Source organism: Meleagris gallopavo, chromosome 7 (genome assembly GCF_000146605.3).
Source record: "Meleagris gallopavo isolate NT-WF06-2002-E0010 breed Aviagen turkey brand Nicholas breeding stock chromosome 7, Turkey_5.1, whole genome shotgun sequence".
Lineage (NCBI taxonomy): Eukaryota > Metazoa > Chordata > Aves > Galliformes > Phasianidae > Meleagris > Meleagris gallopavo.
Genome location: NC_015017.2, coordinates 28676494 through 28698908, shown reverse-complemented (window position 1 = coordinate 28698908; position 22415 = coordinate 28676494). Strand labels below are relative to the sequence as shown.

General features: G+C 45.4%; 1 protein-coding gene across 5 annotated transcripts; it reads right to left on the bottom strand.

The window, feature by feature from the left end:
• Positions 1-19157, bottom strand: LOC104911816 (glycerol-3-phosphate dehydrogenase, mitochondrial-like). Of its 5 annotated transcripts, none has more exons than XM_010713962.3 (7): positions 16515-16783; positions 15663-15770; positions 9822-9993; positions 5696-5820; positions 4536-4633; positions 3343-3506; positions 1-525 (listed from the first exon to the last, which is right to left on the bottom strand). In XM_010713962.3, exons 2-7 carry the CDS (start codon positions 15762-15764, stop codon positions 461-463), a joined length of 726 nt encoding a protein of 241 aa, XP_010712264.2. In that variant the 5' UTR covers positions 15765-15770; positions 16515-16783; the 3' UTR covers positions 1-460. The 5 variants fall into 5 exon arrangements, with proteins under 5 accessions (XP_010712264.2, XP_019472816.1, XP_019472815.1 ...); XM_019617271.2 differs by lacking the exons at positions 1-525; positions 16515-16783 and adding exons at positions 2235-2440; positions 19062-19157; XM_019617270.2 differs by lacking the exon at positions 1-525 and adding an exon at positions 2235-2440 and having other exon boundaries at positions 16515-16790.
• Positions 19158-22415: the final 3258 nt, after the last annotated feature.

Sequence of the window (22415 nt, the reverse complement as noted above, 5' to 3'; positions counted from 1 at the left end):
TTTTTGCCATTACTTAATGCTCTTATTCGTGACTAATTCTGGTGAAAGAATTAAAGTGAGCATAATCCAACCATATCTTTCCCTTCTCCACTTTAAGTTCAATTTCCACTCCCTTCTGCGCTCCATTCCTTTGGACTTGTTAAAATTCCAATTAATAGATTTACAATGTAGTGTGCTGGCTGACTGGTGTTGACAGAGCACAAGTTAATTGATCAAGATAAACAAATTAATGCTTCATAGAGTAACGTGAGCCCACACAGACCATGGGCCACAGGCTGGCCAGTGGAGAAATACCGTGGCACACATCTACCTGTCAGGTTTCATTTTGCAATGGGGCACCTGAAGAACTGACATAACGCTGTCATTCTTGCTTTAGCCTGCATACACACAGCTCAAAGCTGCATCACTCAGCTGATGACACCTCTGTCATTCAGAAGCTCCTCTGCATTCAGCGGAGGCTTTAAGGAGCTGCACATTTTGTTTGGTTGGTGCTGATGTTAATTGCCAGTAGCGTTTCTCTAAATTCTGAAAAAGAACAGTGTGTAACCTGATCTATAGCAGCCCACAGCTTTAAGAGAAAAGCAAAGCAAAGTCAATAATAACACGAGCGCAAACAAATTTCACTAGCAACAAAACTCAACATCTGCTTTTGAGATCTCACCCCATCATCCTGGAAGTCCTGCCAGCATCACCAGGCTGGAACAGCAGCCCAGAGAGGCTGTGGATGCCCCGTCCATCCCTGGAGGTGTTCAAGGCCAGTTTGGATGGGGCCCTGGGCAGGTATGAAATGTGGAGGGTGGTGGCCCTGCTCATGGCGGGGGGTTGGAGCTTCGTGATCCTTGAGGTCCCTTCCAACCCAACTGCTCTATGATTCTATGATCTCTGCCCACCAGCTGTGTGCTGTACTGCTGCACAGATGTTTGCCACTGAAAGACCACGTGGCATCTTGGCATGAATGTTTACATCTATTGCAAAACCGTTTAAAACAATTATTCAGAGAAACTGAAGAGATTATCTTTAAGGTTATCCTGTAGCTGTATACTTTCAGAATGCTGGAGTTGTACAGAGCCACGATATGTCCAAATTATCTATTTCATCAGGAAAGTCTGCAATAGATTATAGATTATAGATTCCCCAAGCCATAGTGTTCTTTTGAGAAGCTAATTACAGTGTAATTCATTGTTCTTATGAACTCCTGGGATCTCTTGACAGCCTAAGAGAAGGAATAGCTTATAATAATGAAAAAATAAGCCTGAATTACTTCTGTGTGTTATTTACAGCAGCTCTTGTTATGGTACGTGAAGGCTTTCATTTCTTTCATCTGACACAGTTAAAATGCCACCAAACCCCATTAAAAAAAATCTTGTTTTCAAATAACCACTTATTTCCTCTGTATCTTAAATAAAAAGAAGTAAATTTTTACTTCTCTCAGAAGAATCTAAGTCCATCTTTTAACTCTCACTGCATTCCTAAATAAGAGCCTATGCACTCCAGCATCCCAGTCTATTTTTCACTCACTGGCCTCTGTGTCGGACAGTTACAGCCACCAGCATGCTCTTGTGCCAGAGGCCTCGCTAATATTACCCAAGCCAGCATGTTTCAAGAAGCCCTCCTACTTCTTCCCAGTACAAAAGCCCCTATTGATAAGCTGATGAATAGTACAAATGAAGTTCTAAAAAGAGAAGAGTACAGCCTCTGTCATCAATTTTGTGTGAAGACATTCCTGGTTTCCAAAAGGTCAAAAAGCAACATCTCCAGGTAAAAACTAAGTAGAACTGTGCCACTACTGAGGAGTGTCAGCATTTAAGCTGTTTATCCATTGGAGGGCTCCTCCAGGTCTGCAAGGAATCCGGGGCCTTCTTGTCCTCCTATCCTTAACACTCTTCTCTTTTGATAAACCAAAATAGCAAAATAAGAGAAATGGAAAACAGGGAATAAACGATCCAACTAAACACTACAAAACAGCATACAAGTCTGCTGCAAAATAAAAGTGCTCTATCTTCTAGATATGTTATCAGAACCGAGTGCATCAAGAAAGCAATTTATGACAGTATACTCTACTCCAACTCAAGTGCCTTCCAGCATTTAGAATTCATACAAAATTCAGTATCTAAGAACACTGAAGTTCTGACAGTTTAGGGATACATAACGGTAGAAAGCACTGAGATGTCACAGTTTGGATAAAGCTCAAGACACCTGTGACCCAACACAAGTGCTGATATTCTGGCAAGCAAGACTTCTAGGTAGTCCTATGCCAAGGAAACCAACCAATCCTTTACCAGTTTTGTTTCAGGCTGCCTCCAGTATCTGCAGACGCCGATGGGACAAAGACAGGGGCTCTGCTCAGAAGACCCACTGTGGCTCCTCTTGCTGCGACACTCTGCTCGGGACTTACCAGTACTTGTTTCACAGAACAAAATAAGGAGACTTACCAGCATTCCTGCATTACAAATATGAATGACGCTCCTGAGTAAGCACAAACACTTTTGAACACAAGAACTGCTATTTCAAGACAAATGCAGCATCAGAAAACTTGCAGAAAGCATCTGCTCTCTAAGGCTGATTGTGTATGTACGTTACACAAAAACATATCAGAATCTGTCGTAACCAACAGTCTTAATAACAACTCAAGCTGGAGGCAACTTTTTCCTCACGTGATTTTGTAACTCAAAGGTGTTTTGGCAGAAATCTTAAGTTTGAAACTCTTTCCAAACCAGAAGTACTACAGTAAACTATCAAAACGACCACAATTGCTTGACATGTAATAACTTGGAAGATGTATTCAGTCTGAGAAGAATTCAGAGCAAATGCTTGCAAGTAGTGCTACACAGAGTATGCTTTATACTGGGGACATAACTTCCTTTTAAATAAAGGCAAAGTCTGAAATAAACATGGGATTTGGAAATCCAACAAGATATGACTTAGCTGAGCAGGAGTAGCTTTTATTGCTCTATCAGTCGTGAGGATGTCCAACTTAAAACAGGCTGAGCAGCAAGTACCACATGTGTGGAGTATTTGCAGCAGAAGAGCCTTGCCCCTCCAGTACAGCAAAAATCATGCACAGCCGAAAACTTGTTGTGAAAGCCTCCTGATGTTCTGGTGATTCCCATATTGCTACAACTACTAGCTGGAAAAACAAACATACCCTCTTTTACATCCCATAAATTACTGTAGTGAGCAATGTAAGCATCAATTGGATAGATACAAATTGAGATGCGAACTGAATCCTTCAGGTCATTCTTCCCTTTGGAGAGTCAATGTAGCTGATGTACACGTGTTCCTCCCTTCCCCCTCTCCCCAGACACAGAACAATGTAGTAAGAGTCACATAAAGGGAACATACCATCGTAATAGACAATAGCTCCAACCAGCTTGTCTTTGCGCAGCATTGGGAAGTGCTCCAAGGCTCTCGACTTGCTGAGGACATAACTCCTTTTTAGACACTGACTTCCTGCCACGAGGTCATACAGTTTTATTCCAATCCAGTAATATGGCAACTGCCACCATCTGCAAGAAAAAAAATAATTTAATTTAATGGGAAATTAAGAAGTGAAAGCTCACACTTCTTGTAATACTTCTCATAACCCAGCATGCTGCATTGTGCTGGTTTTACTTTTGTACTACCGAACAAACTCACAACATCACGTAAAGTAAATGCTCAAAAAGCTATGTATCGTTTGCTATTTTCAGCTGGTCTCCTCACTACAGGAAGTCAACTAAATTCAGCACTTGTTTTTTCTAGAATTCAGACTACTGGTTTTTTACTTCAGCCTAAGATGAGGAATCAAAGCTGAGCATTGAAGGAAGATCCAGACTGCTTCAGCACACACATCTGAGCAGTCAAGATAAGCTGGAAGACCTAATGCCTCCTACACAGACAAGACCAAATAAATATAGCCCACTGCTGACCCACGTGAGCTCCAGCTATTACAGGCCTGCTCTGTAGGACAGGAACATGGCCACATAGGAAGATTCATCAAAAGCTCACTGCTTTGAGAAGCCAGTTCTACTGAACAACTGCTCTTGCAGAGCTAAAAACCTAACCCAAATCACTTAAAGCCTTACCCAGGAGGAAGAAGCTGTCCTCTTAACACCAAAGTGCCATGTACAGTGGAAGGCAACACACTAAATTACTGCACAGAACACTGGTAGCTGTCAGAACTACACAGGACATTTTGAAGAAAATGATAATAGCGTGCACTGAAGACAGGGATGTACTGGAAAGAACAGTAAACAATATCCTGGGAATTATGAGTTCTTTCCAGCTGCAAATTCCCCTTCTCTACATCAATTGTAATGGTTAAAATGCACCAAGAAGTTGGAGCCCAAGAGGTGCTACTGGCAGCAGTGATACCAGGCTCATCCATGTGGGCAGTTCATGCTTCTACAACACTGCAACATCTCACCTCTGGGAAGACAAGAAGGTTGTGACAGGTATAAAGACACAACTGGGAAAAGGCATCTGGAAACTTCTCCAGGGAAATAGGTTGCTTGTCGAAGGACGTGCTAAAGGAGAGATATGATAGTAGAGCTTACTTGTAAACAGGCAGCATGATAGGCAAAGGAGCTGATAGGTGAGGAGCTATTTCAAGTAGGTTTGCACGCTCCTGGAGTGCTTCTTTCACCATCTTGTACTGAAAAAAAATAAGTATACATGAATTTCAAGTTACCCAATTTTACCCCAAAATGCAACATTTAATGAGAAAACTGTTCATCAATGCCAGTATCTCACATAAACCTTCCTGTTCTCTCCGAAGCACATTAGGATCCACTGGAAAAAAATAAAATCAGCAATGAAGGAAAATACTTTCGTAGCAAGTTAAGCTTAAGTGGATTCTCTCTGGAATCTTGGCTGGTCAGTTGACTGATTTTCCATATGAACTTAATGCCCGATAAGCTGCAGTGCTGCTAACTAGGAGCAGGAGGCCATAGAGGAGGTTCAGAGCACATCCCAGGGTATTGCTTTGCAGGGTATTGCAGACTCCCACACTCAAATCCCATAAAACTCTGAGTTGCAAATGCAGAAATGTTCCTCTCCAAATCAGTGATATCAATTGATATCAAGTTGTTCTTGGGAAAAAAGAAGATGGTGATTTCTACAGTGGGTAACCGTGCTTCTGGTTTTATTTATCCCTGAGAGGTCACTGTTTCTGCGGCAGTATTATTATCATTAAAATGTATTTTAAATTAGAGAAGTCTCAGTGAGACAAATTGATTTCTAAAAGCAAGAACATCAACTTCCACCAGACTGAGGCAACACAAAAGTACATGAAATGTTAATCACATACATAATCACATAATCATTTATTTATCATATGTACATAATCACTTATTTATCATATTTTCCTTACCCATTTCAGAACCATCGGAACGGCCCCTCACTCCCCTAAATTCTGATCCTGACAGCTAAGAAGCTCCTTCTATTTTCAAGTCAGCGTCTCTGTCCTCCCTCCCCAACACACCCACAGTCTAAAAGGTACAGCTGTTAGATTGCCTGCAAGTGAATTTGGCAAGAAAGGGCACCACCAGTTTCCCTGTTTTGGAAAGCTCAACTGGAGAAGACATTTTCTGTGTTGCAGTCCACAGCCACTGTGTGCAGTCAAGTATTAGAAAAAGAAATAAAGAACTCTGATGTAATTGGGATAGGGAAAGTGTCTACCAGCAATTTTTGCTTAACAACCTGCATAAACAATTACCTGCTCAAAATCCAACTTCATGATGGCCTTCTGAAGATATCTCACTCCACCATGGATCAATTTAGTACTCCTGCTGCTGGTCCCTGATGAGAAATCATCTCTTTCTAGAAGGGCTGTTTTTAGTCCTGTGTTACCAGAAAACCAAATTAACTTCTTAAATTACACAATTTGTATGTAATTCATTAAAGACACTTCTCTAGGGTAGAGACAATCACAAGAAAAATTACTCCGTACATGGATAAATTTGTATTCAAAGTGTAGTGCACTGTCTATATTGTAATGAAAAATTTTAGCCTTCTTCCTGAGGGAAAAGTCAAAACAGAACTTAAACAGAAGCACATTAAAACCTGGATATTTCACAATAGAAAGGCATTACAGTACATTATAGGGGCCACGCTCCCTCAAGCAAATTATAGTTTGTATTCACGGCAGGAATATTTTCATGAATACCCTTAACTCTTTGCAGCAGAGAGCTCAAACTATCACACTAATTATTTCAACAGCACAGCAGCTAGACAGATAACTGGCAGCCCTGCCTTCTCCCCAAAGTTTGCTCCAGAGGCTCCCAGTGCCACAAGAGGCCCACCTGCAATGGGTGCACGCTCAAGGAAGAGCTTATGGGATTGATGCTTCAAAGTCATCCCTGTGGCATCTTGTCAATGTGGGCACTGCCATTATTTGCTCCCCAGAAAGTTGCCCAGAATACTGCTAACACCCCAAACCAGCCAACCGAACCGTAAGGCTATCCCATGAAAGAAGTGATGAAGTGCTCGGAGGAAGACTTCAAAGGAAGAGCACAGTGAACTCCAGTGACGGTGGCAGAGCTCCAGCACAGCCTCACTTGTTTCAGAGACTATATGAAACAGGGCGGGAGGGAGGGAGGTTTTCCTCCATGTAGAAGGAAGATACCTAAGTGCAGCACAAGGCTACATAAAAGTAACAGAGCAGCAGACAATATATCCATACTGCAGGCTGAAAACCTGCAGCCCTTTCCAGTGAGACTACCAACAGCCACAGGATTAAGGAGGAGCATGCAGAGCTCCAGAGCCTTCTGAATCCAAGTCTGAACAGCCTCTTGGGATTAAGAATTCAGCATTTCACCTCTGCCTCCCAGCCCATCCAAACCCAAGTGCACACCAGCCTAAAAAGCAAGAATCCAAAATTTCAGTCCCCAGTGTTCAAAGATAAACCAGCTCCCACTGATTGTTATTGTGAAGCAAATGAACTACTTCTAATATTTGGGTTTCTCACTCATAACTCAAGAGTTTGTCCAAACACGAGCAAGCCATAAATTTTTTTACCAACAAAACTTAAACAGCCATTATCAATATGTAAGTTACCAAATCCCAGCTTCTCTGGTTATGAGTGCCACTAACCAGACAGACCTTCTCCATCTCTGAAGATGTGCAAAAGCTGTTCTACTTCATTATTTCTCTCCCCTGCCTTTTCATCCAGGAGAGCAAAGGAGAGCATGATACACACACACACACGCACTCTAAGGATACAGCATCCTGCCATATACATGAAGTCTTTTAATTAAGACTTAATACCAAATATAGCAACTTCTCTAGGAATTGCAGGACAGAAGAGTTGATCTGCAGCTTATAACGCACATCCTGCAACACAGACACCCTTCTTTTACACCCTGTACAGCCAAAGGGCCCACACACAGTGTTAGCTCCCAGACAGCACAAAGCCTTGCAGACACTCAGACAGGTGTGAGGCTGCCAGCTGCTGTCTTTTCCCAGCACAAAGGAGGGATAACCACGGGGCTCAGAAACGTTCTCACTAATTCAGAAGGCAGAGTGCCTCAGAAAGAACACTTTGCATTATAATGCATATTCTGACAAACGCTTGGAGAGGGGTTGCACGCTTGCTGTGTCCCCAGCAGCTCTCCGTGGGTGAGGGATGTGACAGCACTGCCAGCAGTGCTCCTGCACAGACACAGTGTGGGACAGCAGCATGGTTGGTAGAAGGCTGGACCATGGGAAATGCATAATTAGCAGATGCTTCTCAATGACCCAGGGCAGGCACGAGGCTGTATTTGGCACACAGCTGCCAGACAGCCATCGATGCTCCAGCATAAGGAAACCCAAGGAAGAAAAGCAGAGCAGGATAGCTTTGTGGCCACCTTCTGCTTACGGAACAGACATAAACACAGGGAGGTGGCAGTCAGTTACAGAACTTACTATAGCAGATCCCTCCAACTGGGGGAATCTGAAAATCAGGCAGACAAGGAGAAAAATGAAACTCGGTGGTCCAGCTTTGGGGCCACCAGCAGCACAGTGACACGTGAGCCCAAGGAGCATCTGCATCAGCAGTCGGCCCTTGGGTCCTTCCCTCTCCATCCTTCAGGGCTGCTTTATGCCATTTTAACATCTGTTGGTCTCCCAAAACTTCTGTCCTTAAACTAATTATTACTACTAACTTCCAAAGATCAGAGTAATTTATTTTTGTCAAATGTGACTGAAGATTAATGGATACAATCAGAAATAATTTGGAGAAAATATATCAAACTCATGAAAAGCAAAATTTGTTGTTAAGTGAAGCAAACATAATAAAAGAGCAAGTTCCATGAATGAACAGCAACAACACACAATTCATTAACCAAATGCCTAGGAATATTTCACACTTCAGAAATCCACTGATATAATCAGAATATCTAGTAAAAGGAACTATTACCTACAATAATTCCTCTGTGCTTTACAACTGTATTTTCTACCACAATACGGCAAAGGGAGAAATGAAAAGACCCAAAGTTACTTTTAATGATAAATGAAAAAAAAATCAGTAGCTTTATTTGCAGTAGCTAACAATGGAGAACAACGAAGCATACTTTGCTGTTCAATCTGTTTCAAAACACTCACACCTCCTGGCCAGCTCTTCTCCAAATCAAACTCCACATAAAACCCTGGAGTCAGGTTTTACCTCTTCTGACATATATCTACATGTTAAACAACCTTAAAAACTTTATCACTATTTTATATTTTGCATTTCAGTTAAAAAAAAAAAAGGAAAATAGCAAGGTCAAAAATACAGATACCAATGAAGGCCTGTTCTCTTTCATTGGCTGATTCCACTGAAAACAGCAACAGAAAGAACACATCCCAAGGTGACCATTTCTCACTAATTCTGTTGGGTTTTTAAAATAAAAATACAGTGTAGCATTTCAACTGAACAGAAGCTGATGCTGCAGCCTCTCTCTCAGAAACCTATGCATTTTTACCTATGCATCTGGAGACTTATTTTCACCAAACTTGTAAAATTACTGATTGCCTCCAAGAGCCATTGAGTTTGAGCAGAAGCTGCTAGCTAAAGTTATCATGCGAGGAGGACAACAGTAGGTGCTCATGCCCTGCACTCCTCCCAGAACCAGAGCTCTGCACAGGACAGACAGCAGCCCACAGCCATGCAGACATTCTCAGCCCCTTGCAGAAGTCAGGTAGAACGCATCATCTTGAACTTATTTTATCTCAAGCTTTCTGACAGAAGGTTAACAATTACTTTTTCACTTAGGTAGCTTTTTAGGTAGCAGTTGCACAGCTAATCTCACAAAAGAGGAGCCAGGAGAGCACAAACCGACTGTATGCAGCTGCAGACTGAAGGCTGGGAGTAGGCTCCCCAGTACATTCAAACTGCCTTCCCTAAACCTGCAATGCAACAGGCAGCTCCAGAGCATTAGCAGAGGTTGTAGATCTCACATTACAGGAAACATGAGCCTGAGAGCAGTATGCCTCATTGTGAATTCATGCTTGCTCCATTCAGAAATAACGTGTGCACTACAACGTTGTGCAACTGCTGTCTTCTCTGCTGCAGGCATGCAAGTGTAACTGCAGGTAAACCCACTAAGCAAGAAGCAAGAGAGGAGAAATCCATCCAAGAGCAGCCAGCAGACGGTTGGCACTGATGTGAACTGCATATAAGCATTTAGACAGTGAAAGCTATGCTGAAATAAAACATAACAAGATTTTTTTTTCCTTTGGGTTCATTTCTGCTCCTGAGATCAGAAGGCAGTTTTATAACCAGGCATTCAGAGGACACATTCTTTACCTTCAAGTGAAAGTACCTTTTGAAAGCCAATCTGATTAATTACTATAAACCATGTAATCCAAGAATGAAGTCTTACCTCTAGTGACTGCATCTAAGGCACAACCACATCCTGTTGCTCCTCCACCTATGATAAGAACGTCAAACTCAGGTGTGCTTTTTAGTGTGGAAATCTGCTCTTCTCTTGTAGGAAAATCGTTCTTTATGGGAACAGTCACTGCTTCTGCAGCTTGAACATTCACCAAGGTGCCCTACAATGATTAAAAGCAAAACAAAGATCCGCATTTAATGTGTATCCAAAAGCCACACACACGCTTAAATATGCATGCAACAAGTCACAGCACTTCCTATTACCCAGAAGGTAAACTGAAATATTTCAAGTTGCTTTGCCTTTATTTAATGATAATACTGTATTAAAGCATTATGGAGCAAACACTATTCAAAACATGCAAGATCAAAAAGCCATGCTGGCTGTCTCTTTGCTTGCAACTCCAGCTTTGCTTTGCATTCCAGCTCTCTTCCTCCCAGGTTTCCCTCACTCACCATTGCCCCTCACTCTGCACACACTAAGCAGTGAGTTCCTCTCACCACTATTTTGTTTGCTTATTCTGAAGACCCAAAGGAGCCACGTTTCCCAGCTGCACTTCCAGAAGATGCTTTTAAACCATTGCATTTTTTAAATATGCACTGCAGAGACTGGGACACCGGGGTCAGGGTAACTAACTGGAAGATGCAGAATGGACCAAAATAAACAGGAAATTAAGGCCACTCATTTTCAGAGTATTACCTGGAAGTTACACTTCCTGCACAAGCAGAAAACAAAAACCCAAGTGTTTAAGCCCTATGCCCTAAGACCCCATCCCTGGGGGGTGTCCCAGGGCTGTGTGGATGGGCACTAAGGGACAGAGTCAGTGGGCACACTGGGGATGGGCTGAGCTTGGGCATCCTAGAGGTCTTCTCCAACCCTAATGATTCTATGAATGTCATGCATCTTTAGTCCAAGCAGCAGATTTAATTGATGTAAGACAGCCTGTGCCCAGGGCTCCTAGAAAAGACAGAAACTACATTCAAGTGACAAAGCCCACCTACAATCCCTGCCTCGCTGCTCTCCCCACTCCCAGCAGTCCCACAGTGCCCTGAAGCTGCAGAGAGCTATCTGCATGTACAAGCCACCTTCAGGTTTAAGAACTCCAAGTGCTTCCCTGGCATTCGCAGAGGGAAGGAAATACACACCTGCCATAGCGAAACAGCTTGACTGACAAAAGGTAGCTCTGTCACTTGCAGCCATCTGTTCCTATCTGCAGCTGAAGAGGTTTCCAGCAGCTACCGGCCAAATGGTGCAGCTCCTCTTCAGCTAGCAGTTCTGTGCTTGTGGGAGCTTTGTTAGCAGACCTGGGGAGCCTAAGGTAGAAGGGATTCTTGCAGGACCTCTGTAAATTATCGGTGAACTCAACCACGCACTGAAGCCTGACTGGGCTTGGACTGTAAGTGACATGTATCACCTCTCAGTGTTGCTATGAACGTATCACTGCAACTGACAATAGAACCTAGTAACCTCTAGGCCCGTCTAAAGGAAGAGGACACTCAAAACACACAACTAATGACCAAGTTCATCTCAATCGTGGATCACATAGACTGAAACACAAAGACTTTTCTTCCACTTCCATACTGGCTAACTGCAACAGTGCAGCACAGGAAGGTAACAGCCGGTGCTACCACTGCCCTCTGTGACAATACAGACTATTTCTTAAGTGCTTACCTTAACTTCAGGAAAAGGAATACAGTAAAAAGTCAGAGTTCGTGAAGTACTGACACCATTTAGTTTCTTTAAAATGCATTATCTACAACAAATATAGTAAAAGAGAGTTCCAAGCAAACAGTCCCTGGCACAGCAAAAGCTCAGAGATCAGCACACGAGTAACTGAAAGTAAGCACAGTGATTAGCAGCCCAGGAATTGATATAGATATGATTCATCTTGCTGTCAATTAAATGTGAGACTGAAGAAAAGCTGCATACAGGGATTCCATCTGCAATAACGTGATTAGTTTGGCAGTGAACAAGTATGTTTACTGAAATAAGCAATTGCTGTTTATATCTACAATTTCTCAGGCAAGAGTTCCTTGAATGGATTTGATTACGCTCTTAGTGAGAAGAAATGTAGTTTGGCAGTCTGAATTCAATCATCAAGTTATAAAGTGATCTAGTAATCCATAAGCAAGCATTCTTGTTAATTTGGCTAATGTAAATCTCCAGGTAGGTTCACGGAGGCAAATTCATCATCCCTATTCATTAAAAGAGAAAATGAAAGTAATTAAAAACCCCGAAGCAAGCTCCGATGCATTATCACGTTATCGCTGCCGGCACCGGGCTCCCTGCAGCGCACAACTGCTCCTGCCCCACTGCGCACCGCTCACCAGCAGCGCTGCCCTCCGGCACCGAGCACAGCCCCGCAGCACAGCGCTGCTTCTTCCTCAGCAGCTACGGGAAAAAAGTAGCAGTGGCTCGGAGTCAAAGCCAAAACACCAAATGACACCCCGTCGTATCTACTGCTAGCCCACTGGGCTCAATGAAACAGGCACGCAAAATAAGAACTGGCAACTGTCACCGGCTGCAACGCGAGAGAAATCACCATTTCCGTTCCTCTGTCACCATCAGCATCAGAGGTGCTTGCAGCAGAGGTACCAAGGCAGGCTGCAGCACTGGGGCCATTTCTATCTTTCAGTTGTCTGAATACACGAGGCCAGAACTCCCACACAGGCAGGCTGTGTATTTTAAGCCCCGTGTAGGCGCCCAGCTTCATCTCAGACAGGATTTTCATTTCCAGGAGCTCACGACCAGTAGTGAACGTAGTGCATCCAAGCTGGAGAACTATCTGCATTGTTCAAGATGAATTTAATTTACAGAGGTGGCACAAAAGGGAACTGAGCCTTCACATTAACTCAGTAAATACCCCGGTGATCAGGCTACCATCCGAAACACAGAAGTGCAGTATTCATCTATCAGCTTCTGAGTTAAATTCAGCAACTCTGTCATGTCAACACATGTTCCCATCCTCTCCCAGTTCAGCTCAAAAAACAACTCACAATCAGGAGAACTGACTCAACTGCTGGCATGCCCGCATATGCCGTACACAATCAGGGAACGTATATCTCTATTGCCTCAGTTGCTGCTGCAGAAACAGTCTCCCAGGCATCAGCATTTTTATCTGCGTGTTACAGGAAAAGAAGTTGGGATAAACAACCCGACACTGGGACAGATCAGAATCCATTGTGTTTTATTTCCAGGGTGTGAACACCTTCCAGCTCTTACACCCATGCAAGGCTAACAGCACCAACCAGGCCGTTCTCATCCAGGCTTTTGCCCTTAAGCCTAGCGAGAACAACTTCAGTTCCCACACCAGAAAATACCAGCGCTCATCGCTTTCAGCAGACCAACCACACACTAATATGCCCAACTAACAGATCCAAGGGATCTCCCACCCATTCTCCAGAGCCAGCAGCTCACCTCCCCTTAGTTTTCCCTCGGAGCAACCTGGGACAGCTGAGTTTCACGGAGCACCCAGCATCAGCTGAGCAAACACAGCACAGACAGATAAGTCAACCGCACTGCGTGCTCAGGATTCCTGACCAAGGGACGTCTGTATTCCGTACCTGGGTGCTCTAATTCCAGGATGCACAGCACAGACACCCAGAGCTACTTACAAACCAAGCATGCCGCTTTACTTGCATTTTATTTCTGTCTTATCATGTGATGGATTCTGATCTTGAAATAACAAACAGACTTCCTACAACGTGTAGCCAATTAGTGCACATCTTGGGGCAATATCCTTCCCTGGCACAGGAAGACAGGATCTTTGCCCTAGCATACATTTGATTGGCAGGCATTATTAAAAAGAGGACACTGGGGCTGGGGGACATGCCCACAGCTTAGATATGTCAACACTACAAATGGACCGTCCTCCTTTGTGTCAATCCCTGCAGTCACGTTCCACCTGCTGCCCTACATTAGGTGGTTAAGGCAGAAGCTTTAAGGGACATCACGTGGGAAATGTGCAAGTTAGTACAGCATGAAAACAACACGCTGTTCACTTGACAGATCCATTTGCTTACACATATGCTAGAAATTTTTCAGATCCTTTGTAGACAGACACTACACAATAGGTCCAGAAATCAAGGGACAAGCGGATGTTTTTCATTTTGACACCACTTTCTTTAAAGCATGTTTTTTTAATTTGCCTTTGGAAATTTGGAATGATCATCCAATAATGGCAGAAAACTGGAAATTCTTGAGTTTTGCAATGTTGCATATATGACAAATTATCTACCCAGATCAGCTGTGCCTTCCAACTCCTCCTTTTATTTAGCAGTCCTAAGATTTGAAGCTGCAGTTTCCAACAGTAATGAAGCCAGATTGTAATATCCTATGATAACGGCTCCAGAGAGAGTTAGATTAGCAGCTAGGCTCAAAACAGGCAGTCCAATGGGAAGCTCACTTAAAATGCTAGGCTTTATTTTTTGCAACAGTATCTGAAGCTATAAGGATCCTGGCTTATTCACTTTCCAGCTAGGCTCCCTGGGAATGACTCATCTCATTCGCTTTACCAATATCTCAACTCTACTCCTCTTCACATGGAAACAGCCAGAAGATTCAGATTATCATTTATTCACATCCATTCTGCACACCTTCATGAAGTTAAGATCTACCTGTATCCCTGGGTTTCAGCTCTCCTGGTTTGAATGGGAACCCACAGTAAATACGTGGTAGCTAAGCAGCTCACGGTAACTTGCTGTTGATAAGGAGCTGGCCAATTGCATTTCTAAGGTGAGAAGCAGAAAGCACCCTGAAAAATGAGCACCCGCTCACCTAGCTGCTGAAAGGAAGGATGAGGTGCCCCTCTTAAGCCTTAAGCTTTTTCCAAAACCAGCTGGAAGGAAATCAGGCCAGAGCTCTGACTACACCTACTTGAAACAGCATGGAACACCAATTGCAGTGTTGGCCAGGAGTGAGGTAGCAGCCTCACTGCCTACACTTAACAGATGAGAAGATGTGTTCTTTACATGCATAGCATACAAACATACGAACTTCTCAAGCACAGCACAACTGCCCTGAAATAAGAGGTATCTGTCTAAAACCGGTAGCTGCTGATCGGCACCAGCTCTGCCTAAAAGCAGTCCACAACTCTCGGTCCTTCTGCTGATGTTTCTCCTAGGTTTCCGCATTAAGAAGTGGGAAATGACAACAACAAAACACAGCTGCTCCAATTCACCTGGAGGAAGCTCCTATAGCAGTGACACAGACTAGAACCAGGATCTACTACATCCCTTTCTGCTACCACTATCTTACTTTATCAGTATATTGTCACCATCTTCCTTTACCGCTCTGGGAATTTTTATCCCATCAGTGTGCCTGAATTACCCAAAATACAGCCTTAAACCATGTCCTGAGCATATCTTTGTCTAGGCTGTGCCCACCCAGTGAGACACCAATGCTACCAGAAGCAGAAGATCTCCCCCACATCCCACCTTAAAACAATTATCGGTTTTCTGAACTGCCCCAAAGTTGCCACAATCACTGTGTAAAGCTGAGATTCTCAGGTAAATCTAGTGTTTCTATGTACTTCAAGCAACCTGTACTTCAGCTGGTATTTCTCACTTCTCCTGCAACTAAGTGACATCCCTAGTGGTACCCAAAGGACATTTTTTAAACAAGAAAAATGATTTACATGAATCATACTTTGCCACTGGTTAAAGACCTGCAATGGTGAAACATCACTTAATGCCATCCTCCAGATAGCACACAGCAAATCAAGCTGAGAGCTCTTGGCACTCCTTCCCAAACAAAGCTATTCGTACAAGCCTAACATACGCTCAAACAGATTTTAAGCTTCATATTTTATCAGAAGTCATAATTAATACTTACGTGTTTGTTTCTATACTGAGAAAATTGAGAGAGGCCAAAAACTGTTGCTATGGCACCTCCTCCAATGAGAACAGTTCCTTTCACTGCCTTCTGAAATGCCATTTTTTACTGTAAGAAAAGGAGATAAAAATTAATAGGCAGTTATACCATGTCAGAATCTAGGCAACACAGAATAGACCATTTGTAGAAGACGAAGACGATGTTGTGACAAGTCGAAACTTAAGAGTAGCAATAGATTAATTAACGATTTCCATCGCAATAGCAGTGATTTCTAAACAAATGTAGGCAGAGGCAAGCCAGAATGCTCTGGTATTTGCAACTCAAGCAGAACGACAAAAGAGTACTTAAGCATACGGGGAGATGTGTGGGTACACACATACGTGGTGCTGTACGTACCTGCATCATGACAAGCTCTTACAATACTGTGGCAATAGCAGAGTAAGAACTGCCATCAGCCAGGTGGCCACCACGTCCTCATTGCAGCAGAACAGCTGAGCTGCTTGCAAGACCACCTTCAGCTCCCCTCCATCCCCTCAAAACCATTTTTACAACCAATTATCCCAACAGCACTCCATCCCACGTCTCCACCAGGAGTTACAGCCCTGCTCCCACAGCTCCCCAGCACAGCTCATCCTACCCAGGCACAGCACAGAAGCGATGAGCTGCCAGCCAGGAATGGCTCCTTCAGCACTGAGCGGCAGCGGAGGCAGGGGACAAGACTGAGTGGTTTAAAACAAGCACAGAACTCTATAATCTAGCTTCAGAGGTATTAAAGCCAGGCCTATGTAGGTCAGGAACGTTCTTAAAAGGCCCAGTGTTTGGGGCTGAATGAAAAATTTGCATGGAACTGACCTGAATCTTAAGTAGGCGCAACCCAACCCATCCTGCCAGGACCAAAGCAGCTCGCATCCCATAGAGACATGTGTCAAGTTAGAACAGCTCAGACAAAGCTCCGAGTCCTGAGGTGACAAGGGCAGCGTTGTGCCCCAGCTCTGCACAGCAGCCCCAGCACAAAAGACAGCACTGCTGCAACACAGCACAGGCAGCACACGCAGCCCTGAGAGCCCTGTGCATCTGCAGCGTGGCAGGGGAGGCTCCGGGCATCGTTCCACCTTCCAGTTGGCATTACAAGTGGCACCAAAGATCTTCAAAAACAAGAGAAATAAGAAATCTTTGCTTTAAAAGTTGATACCATCTTCGTTTCTGTTCACTATGCTCGCAGCACGCTGGGGGGAGAAAGCACACCAAATTACTGCAGGCAAATAAGTGCTTTAGGAATGATGTTTTGTGTACTGATGCAGACTGTTGTGCAGGAAGAGAGGACTTGCACCTTCCCAGCGTTTTCGGGAAGAGCAGCACACACACTCTGAAGGGCTCCCATCACAAAGACAACCCTTACTGGACCATAAGTGGAGTACCAAGTTTATACTTCAGTCTCAAAAAAGACCAACTTCATCTTTCCTCCGTATTGTGACTGGGAGGAGGGCCCCGAATCCCCCCCCACCCAGGATTACCAGAACTACAAAGAACACACGCAGGCAACGAGCATCAGGCCACGCACCACCCATGGCTGCACAAAGCACGTGGCAATGGCAAACACACCCTGAGCAGTCTGTACTGTGCATTGCCACCATACGGTCTCTGCCAGTCATTAGAATAATAACTTAACTTCCAACTGCAAACCGGAGGCAGCCCTCAAGGAGTTTCACACACCTTATGCAGCAGCACAGAGTCACTGCAAATAAGGCTGCAAGACCCCGGCTCACAAACGCCTGCTCTGGGAACACAATATGCTTGAGAATCCAAGCAAGTTTCAAAAGAACAAATTAGCATCTTCCAACAAGCCAACTTACATGACAGAAAAAACACTGGCTTTCAAGAAAACAAATGGAAGTATGTCCTAGCACTCGTTTCTCCTTAAATCGTCACGTTTGGCTGTGAAGCCCGGGTACACAGCTAGCAGAACCAAAGCCCCACATCTTTGCTCAGCAGGGCCAAAGCAGAAAGCTGGAGGTGCAGGCCTGACCGCCATCCCAGCGCCCCAGAGACCTGCACTGCTTCACATAACTGCAAATTCCTGACAATCACGGCAGTTTTTTGTTCTTAAAGCAAGGGAATTGTGATACCAGAACTGTTTGTCCTGCCGGATCATACTCACCAAATTTTTTTCATCAGCCCAGAGCCACAAAGACGGTGAAGGGAGCGGAGCATCTCCCTTACAAGGAAAGGCTGAGGGAGCTGGGTCTGTTTAGCTTGGAGAAGAGGAGACTGAACATGACCTCATTCATGTTTATAAATATGTGGAGGGCGAGTGCGATGAGGATGGAGCCAGGATCTTCTCAGTGACATCCAATGACAGGACAAGGGGCAGCGGGTCCTGGCTGGAACACAGAAGGTTCCAAGTAAATGCCAGAAAAAGCTTCTTCACGGTGAGGGTAACAGAGCACTGGAATGGGCTGCACAGAGAGGTGGGGGGGTCTCCTCCTCTGGAGACATTCAAAACCCATCCGTGTGACCTGACCCAGGTGTTCCTGCTCTGGCAGGGGATTGCACTGCATGGTCTTTCGAGGTCCCTTCTAACAAACATTGTTATTTCTGAAGAAATCCAGCTCTTTAAAAAGGAAGGAATTACATCACATCTTGTAACCAGTTGACCATGACACCTTTAGTTGTGTTAAAGAACTCCTGCTGCACCAACCAAAACTAAATTTTCTCCGCCCGTGATCCAAACCAGAAGTATCACTGCATAAATGAAGAAGCACAGAAATCTGTGTGCTACATTTCCAAGCTGTTTGCACAAATTTATGAATATAATAAAAGAAAGACTCGACACTCAGTGAGTTACATAAATAACTACATGGTATTTTTTTTCAGCAGCCTGAAGTACTATTTTCTTCTGACTACATTTTGCTGTTAAAATCCCCAAACTACATACTCACATAAAGAATAAAAGCCTTTCTAGGTCACAGCTGGGAAACAAGATACGAGCAAATATTACACCTATTCTTCATATTCAGAGACACACCTCACCTGCTTCCCTTTCCAGAACCAGTGGGCACCGACCCAAAGTCTCCCACTCGCAGCTGCATTAGTCCAGGAGCTCGCAGTGCCACATCCCCCAGGTCTCCCAGATGGGGGAATTGGTCTGAGCAGCCCCAGCGTCCATGAGAAGCCCCCCACAACAGCTGCCCCAACCCAAAAAGCCTCAAAGCACCTCCGTCACCAGCACTAACAGCACAACACAACCCTTCATCTGCATGAGCAGCTTCTGGACACCAGCCATCCTTTAACAGATCACCAGAATCACACGAAAGCTCAACTCAAAATTGGTTTCTTAGATGAGGCATGCAAAATCTTCAGAACGCTGTCTTTCAAACCACTGTTTTTTAGCAAACTAACCTTTCCCACCTTCAGATTTCTCCACTGAAGCTTTACACCCTATAGGAGCAAGGCCTCCAGCAGGGCACAAAGGCACTGCCACCAGACCCCATTTCACCCTGACCACACCACAATGACATTCCACGTGCCACATCACAGCTCTGCAGCAGTGTGACACCAGGAATGGCGTGGCACCTCGGTGCCCTTGCTATGGCCAACTTCCAGCCCTGCAGCTGGCTGCCAGCGCGGGGCTCCGTCCCTCAGCCCTTGGGAGGGGAGAGCAGCTCTTGGAAACAGTGACAGACACCATTTGCGTGGTCAGCTGTCGCATTTTGGGGTGCACTGCACCGAGCGTGGCCAGCAGGGCAGGGAGGTGCTCCTCGCCTCTGCTCTGCCCTGGGGCAGGGGCACAGTTGGAGCACTGCAACCGTACGGGGCCGGCTGGGCCGGGGGAGCTCCAAAGGCCCCTTCCAGCCCCAGCACCGCAGCTTCCTCCAGCCCACACAGTAGCTCCTCACCCGCACAGCCCTGCTCTGGGCAGGAGGATGTAGGAGCACGGCCCAAACATGGCCCAGGCAGCCCCGTGGCTCAGTGCCAGCACAGGCAGAGAAATGCCAGGCTCGCTAAGCACGCACCTGCGGAGGTGTTCCCCGTGCCCCAGAAGAGCTTCAAGGGCTACTGCAAGCATCAAACAGGATGAACCAGAGAGCAGAAGAGGAAATAGGAAAGAATGCAGGCCAGGTAATTATGGCAAAGATTGCATGTGGAGTGCCACAGATACAGACAAGAACCTAAACTCGAAAACCTTCTTCTATTCCAAGCAGATAATAAAACTTGACTCTCTTCCAAGCTGCGATCAACAACTTGTGATGGAATCTCAGAATTTTATATTAAGACATATCGTAACAGCATGCAGCACACGAAGCAGCGCAGTCTGAAATAAGTCATCCTTCCAGAACACAAATATTCTGAGCGGCCTTTAAAAATGGCTCGAACAGCACACAGTGTGTTAATGCTTAAGTGCAGTCCGACGCTGCACATCTCCGGGTTAAGCGAGCCTTACCCCTTGTTTCAAGGCATATTTTGATGTGCGGCACCTGCGGCTCCATGTCCTCAGCTACAGGGCTGGGGCAGCCCTTGGTGGGCCACAGATCAAGCTGCTGGATCAGGGGATCAGCCCTCTGCTGCCGTAGGGCACAGCAGGAGCAGCAGGCACCATGCGCGGTGTGATCTACCCAGATGTGGTAAGCAACCCACAGAGGACACTGCCCAGCAAGGCAGCAGAGCACCAGTGCACAGGGATACACAGCAGCATCAGTGACAAACTTGAGCTATCTTAAGACTGCCCATCAGAAGTGTGCTACGAACTACAGAAGGTAGTACAAAGGAGAAGAAAGGGCCAGCCTATAGGAAATGGGAACCACACAAGAGGTTTTATCAGGACAAACTCACGCTTTCGGTTTCCAAGCACTCACTACAAACTGCCTTCACAGCAGGAACCACTCCCTCCTACACTGAATTCTTACCCAGCAACTCAGTGCACATCCCGGGTGGTCGAGAGGAGCGTGGTTTCCCAGCCAGCAGTTCACCATGGGAAGCACACAGCCCAGAGCTGCAGGACCCTCAGCGCAGCCAGCTCTGCTCCCCAGTACACTGCCAAAGGCAGGGCTCTCCCGCTTTGCCTCCAGCCCCACGCTTAAAATCCAAAAAGCAGACAGACAGAGCACAACTTACATCCTGTTTCTAGATAAACTATTCCAACACCCGTCCTTGAGAGAAGCTTCTGAGCAGGGCATCCCACACGACAGGTCTCTGCCTCCCCACCACTGGCAGCAGACTGCTGCGATGCCCATGAGGAGCACAGCCCGCAGTGCCAGGCACTGAGCAGGCAGCCTGCTGTTGGCTGGGATCTCGGCTGGGGTTGTGTAACTCTGCAGCCTGCCAGCACGCATACCTGTGGGGCTCCCAGCCCTCTCCGGTTAGCCCCACTTCTGGGCTCCAGTCCCTTCTAATTACCGAGGTACGGGGCTAGAGCTGCAGAGGGCACGGGGAAAGGAATGGGGGAGGAGGGAGCGAAGGAAGATTCAGACGCAGAACCTCAAGCTGGAGATCAGAGGAAGATGACTACTTTAGCAAAAATGCAGAGACAGATGGATGCAAACTGTAAAGCTTTGCAATAAGTGTGACGCCCTGTATGCTGCCATCAGACATGGTGTATGAGACGCAAAACCTGTTAAATTAAGAGAAGAAATGCAATCTGTTATGTTGTATATCTGAGCGCTTTATGAGGCCATTACCATGGAATCTGGGTGCTTCACATTCCATTTTAAATGAACACATCTAATAAAGTGAGTCATTCAATGGAAGACTCAAAAATAGAAAACTTATAATCACCCCCACTAGGGTTTGCATAACCTGCCATTCGCACGGTAGCACTGTCTAATCCAGTGCTTTCCAGTTGTTCCAAAGCTTCTCAGGTGAACATTGGGTGATGCGAACTCCAAACCAAAGATCCCTGCAGGCTGAGCTGGGCACCCTGCGCTGCCTCTGCTTCTCCAGCCACTGCTACCCTTGTAATGAAGCTTTTGATCCTTCTGGCTGGGCTACTTGAAAGGTAGCTGCAGTACTGGTGCCCAGGACTGCAGTGAGCCAGGCTGTAATCAGGGCTCTTACTGCAGGCAGTGCTACTCAAGAGCAGATACTGACAGCTTGCAGAATGCATCCATATAGGAAATGCTCAAAGAACATGGGGAAAAAAAAAAAAAGGATGTAATGGGATCACATTAACACCCCACACACAACACAATCATCTACCATGGCCCATGTAGCTGTTCTTGTTTGCTTAAGTGACTACAGCAGTTAACACTTTACACAGCATGTCAGACCACGCTAACTAAAGTAAGCATCTTAGAAGGCAGTAATTAAAGCTTCAATCAGCCAGTGCTGGAGATGCTTGCCCTGCAGCGCTCCCACAAGCACCAAGCACCTCTGTACAGCTCCCATCTCCCGGGCTGCCCTCTGCTCTGCTCTGCCCAGCAGTGAGAACAAAGCGGTGCACAGAGGCAACCAAAGCTGGTTATCTCACAGTCTGGGCTCTGACACACGCCCTCATGACTTCTGAATCTCATTCCTGCAAGCCACAGCTGTAAGTGAAGCCACACACCAAGACAAGCTTCCAGCGGATGCAGAACTTGGCTGTCATCAAAACACTGCTGAAGATGACACTCCAGATCCTCTCCTAAAGCTTCTGATGGTTACTTCAGGTTCTTAAACACAAGTTACAGCACTTTAATTAATTATTCCAGAACAACCTCACCAAGCAAGCGCAGAAACACAGCCCATAATATCTAAACAGCTGGCAGGGTTAGAGTCCCT

Excerpts from the sequence above, each read along its gene's own strand:
- LOC104911816 (XM_019617271.2), bottom strand. The coding sequence starts at position 15,764 with ATGGCATTTCAGAAGGCAGTGAAAGGAACTGTTCTCATTGGAGGAGGT. Across the intron at positions 4,634-5,695 it reads TGAAGTTGGATTTTGAGCAG|TACAAGATGGTGAAAGAAGC; the intron begins GTAATTGTTTAT and ends ATTTTTTTTCAG. Across the intron at positions 2,441-3,342 it reads AGCTATTGTCTATTACGATG|GAATGCTGGTAAGTCTCCTT; the intron begins GTATGTTCCCTT and ends TTTGTAATGCAG.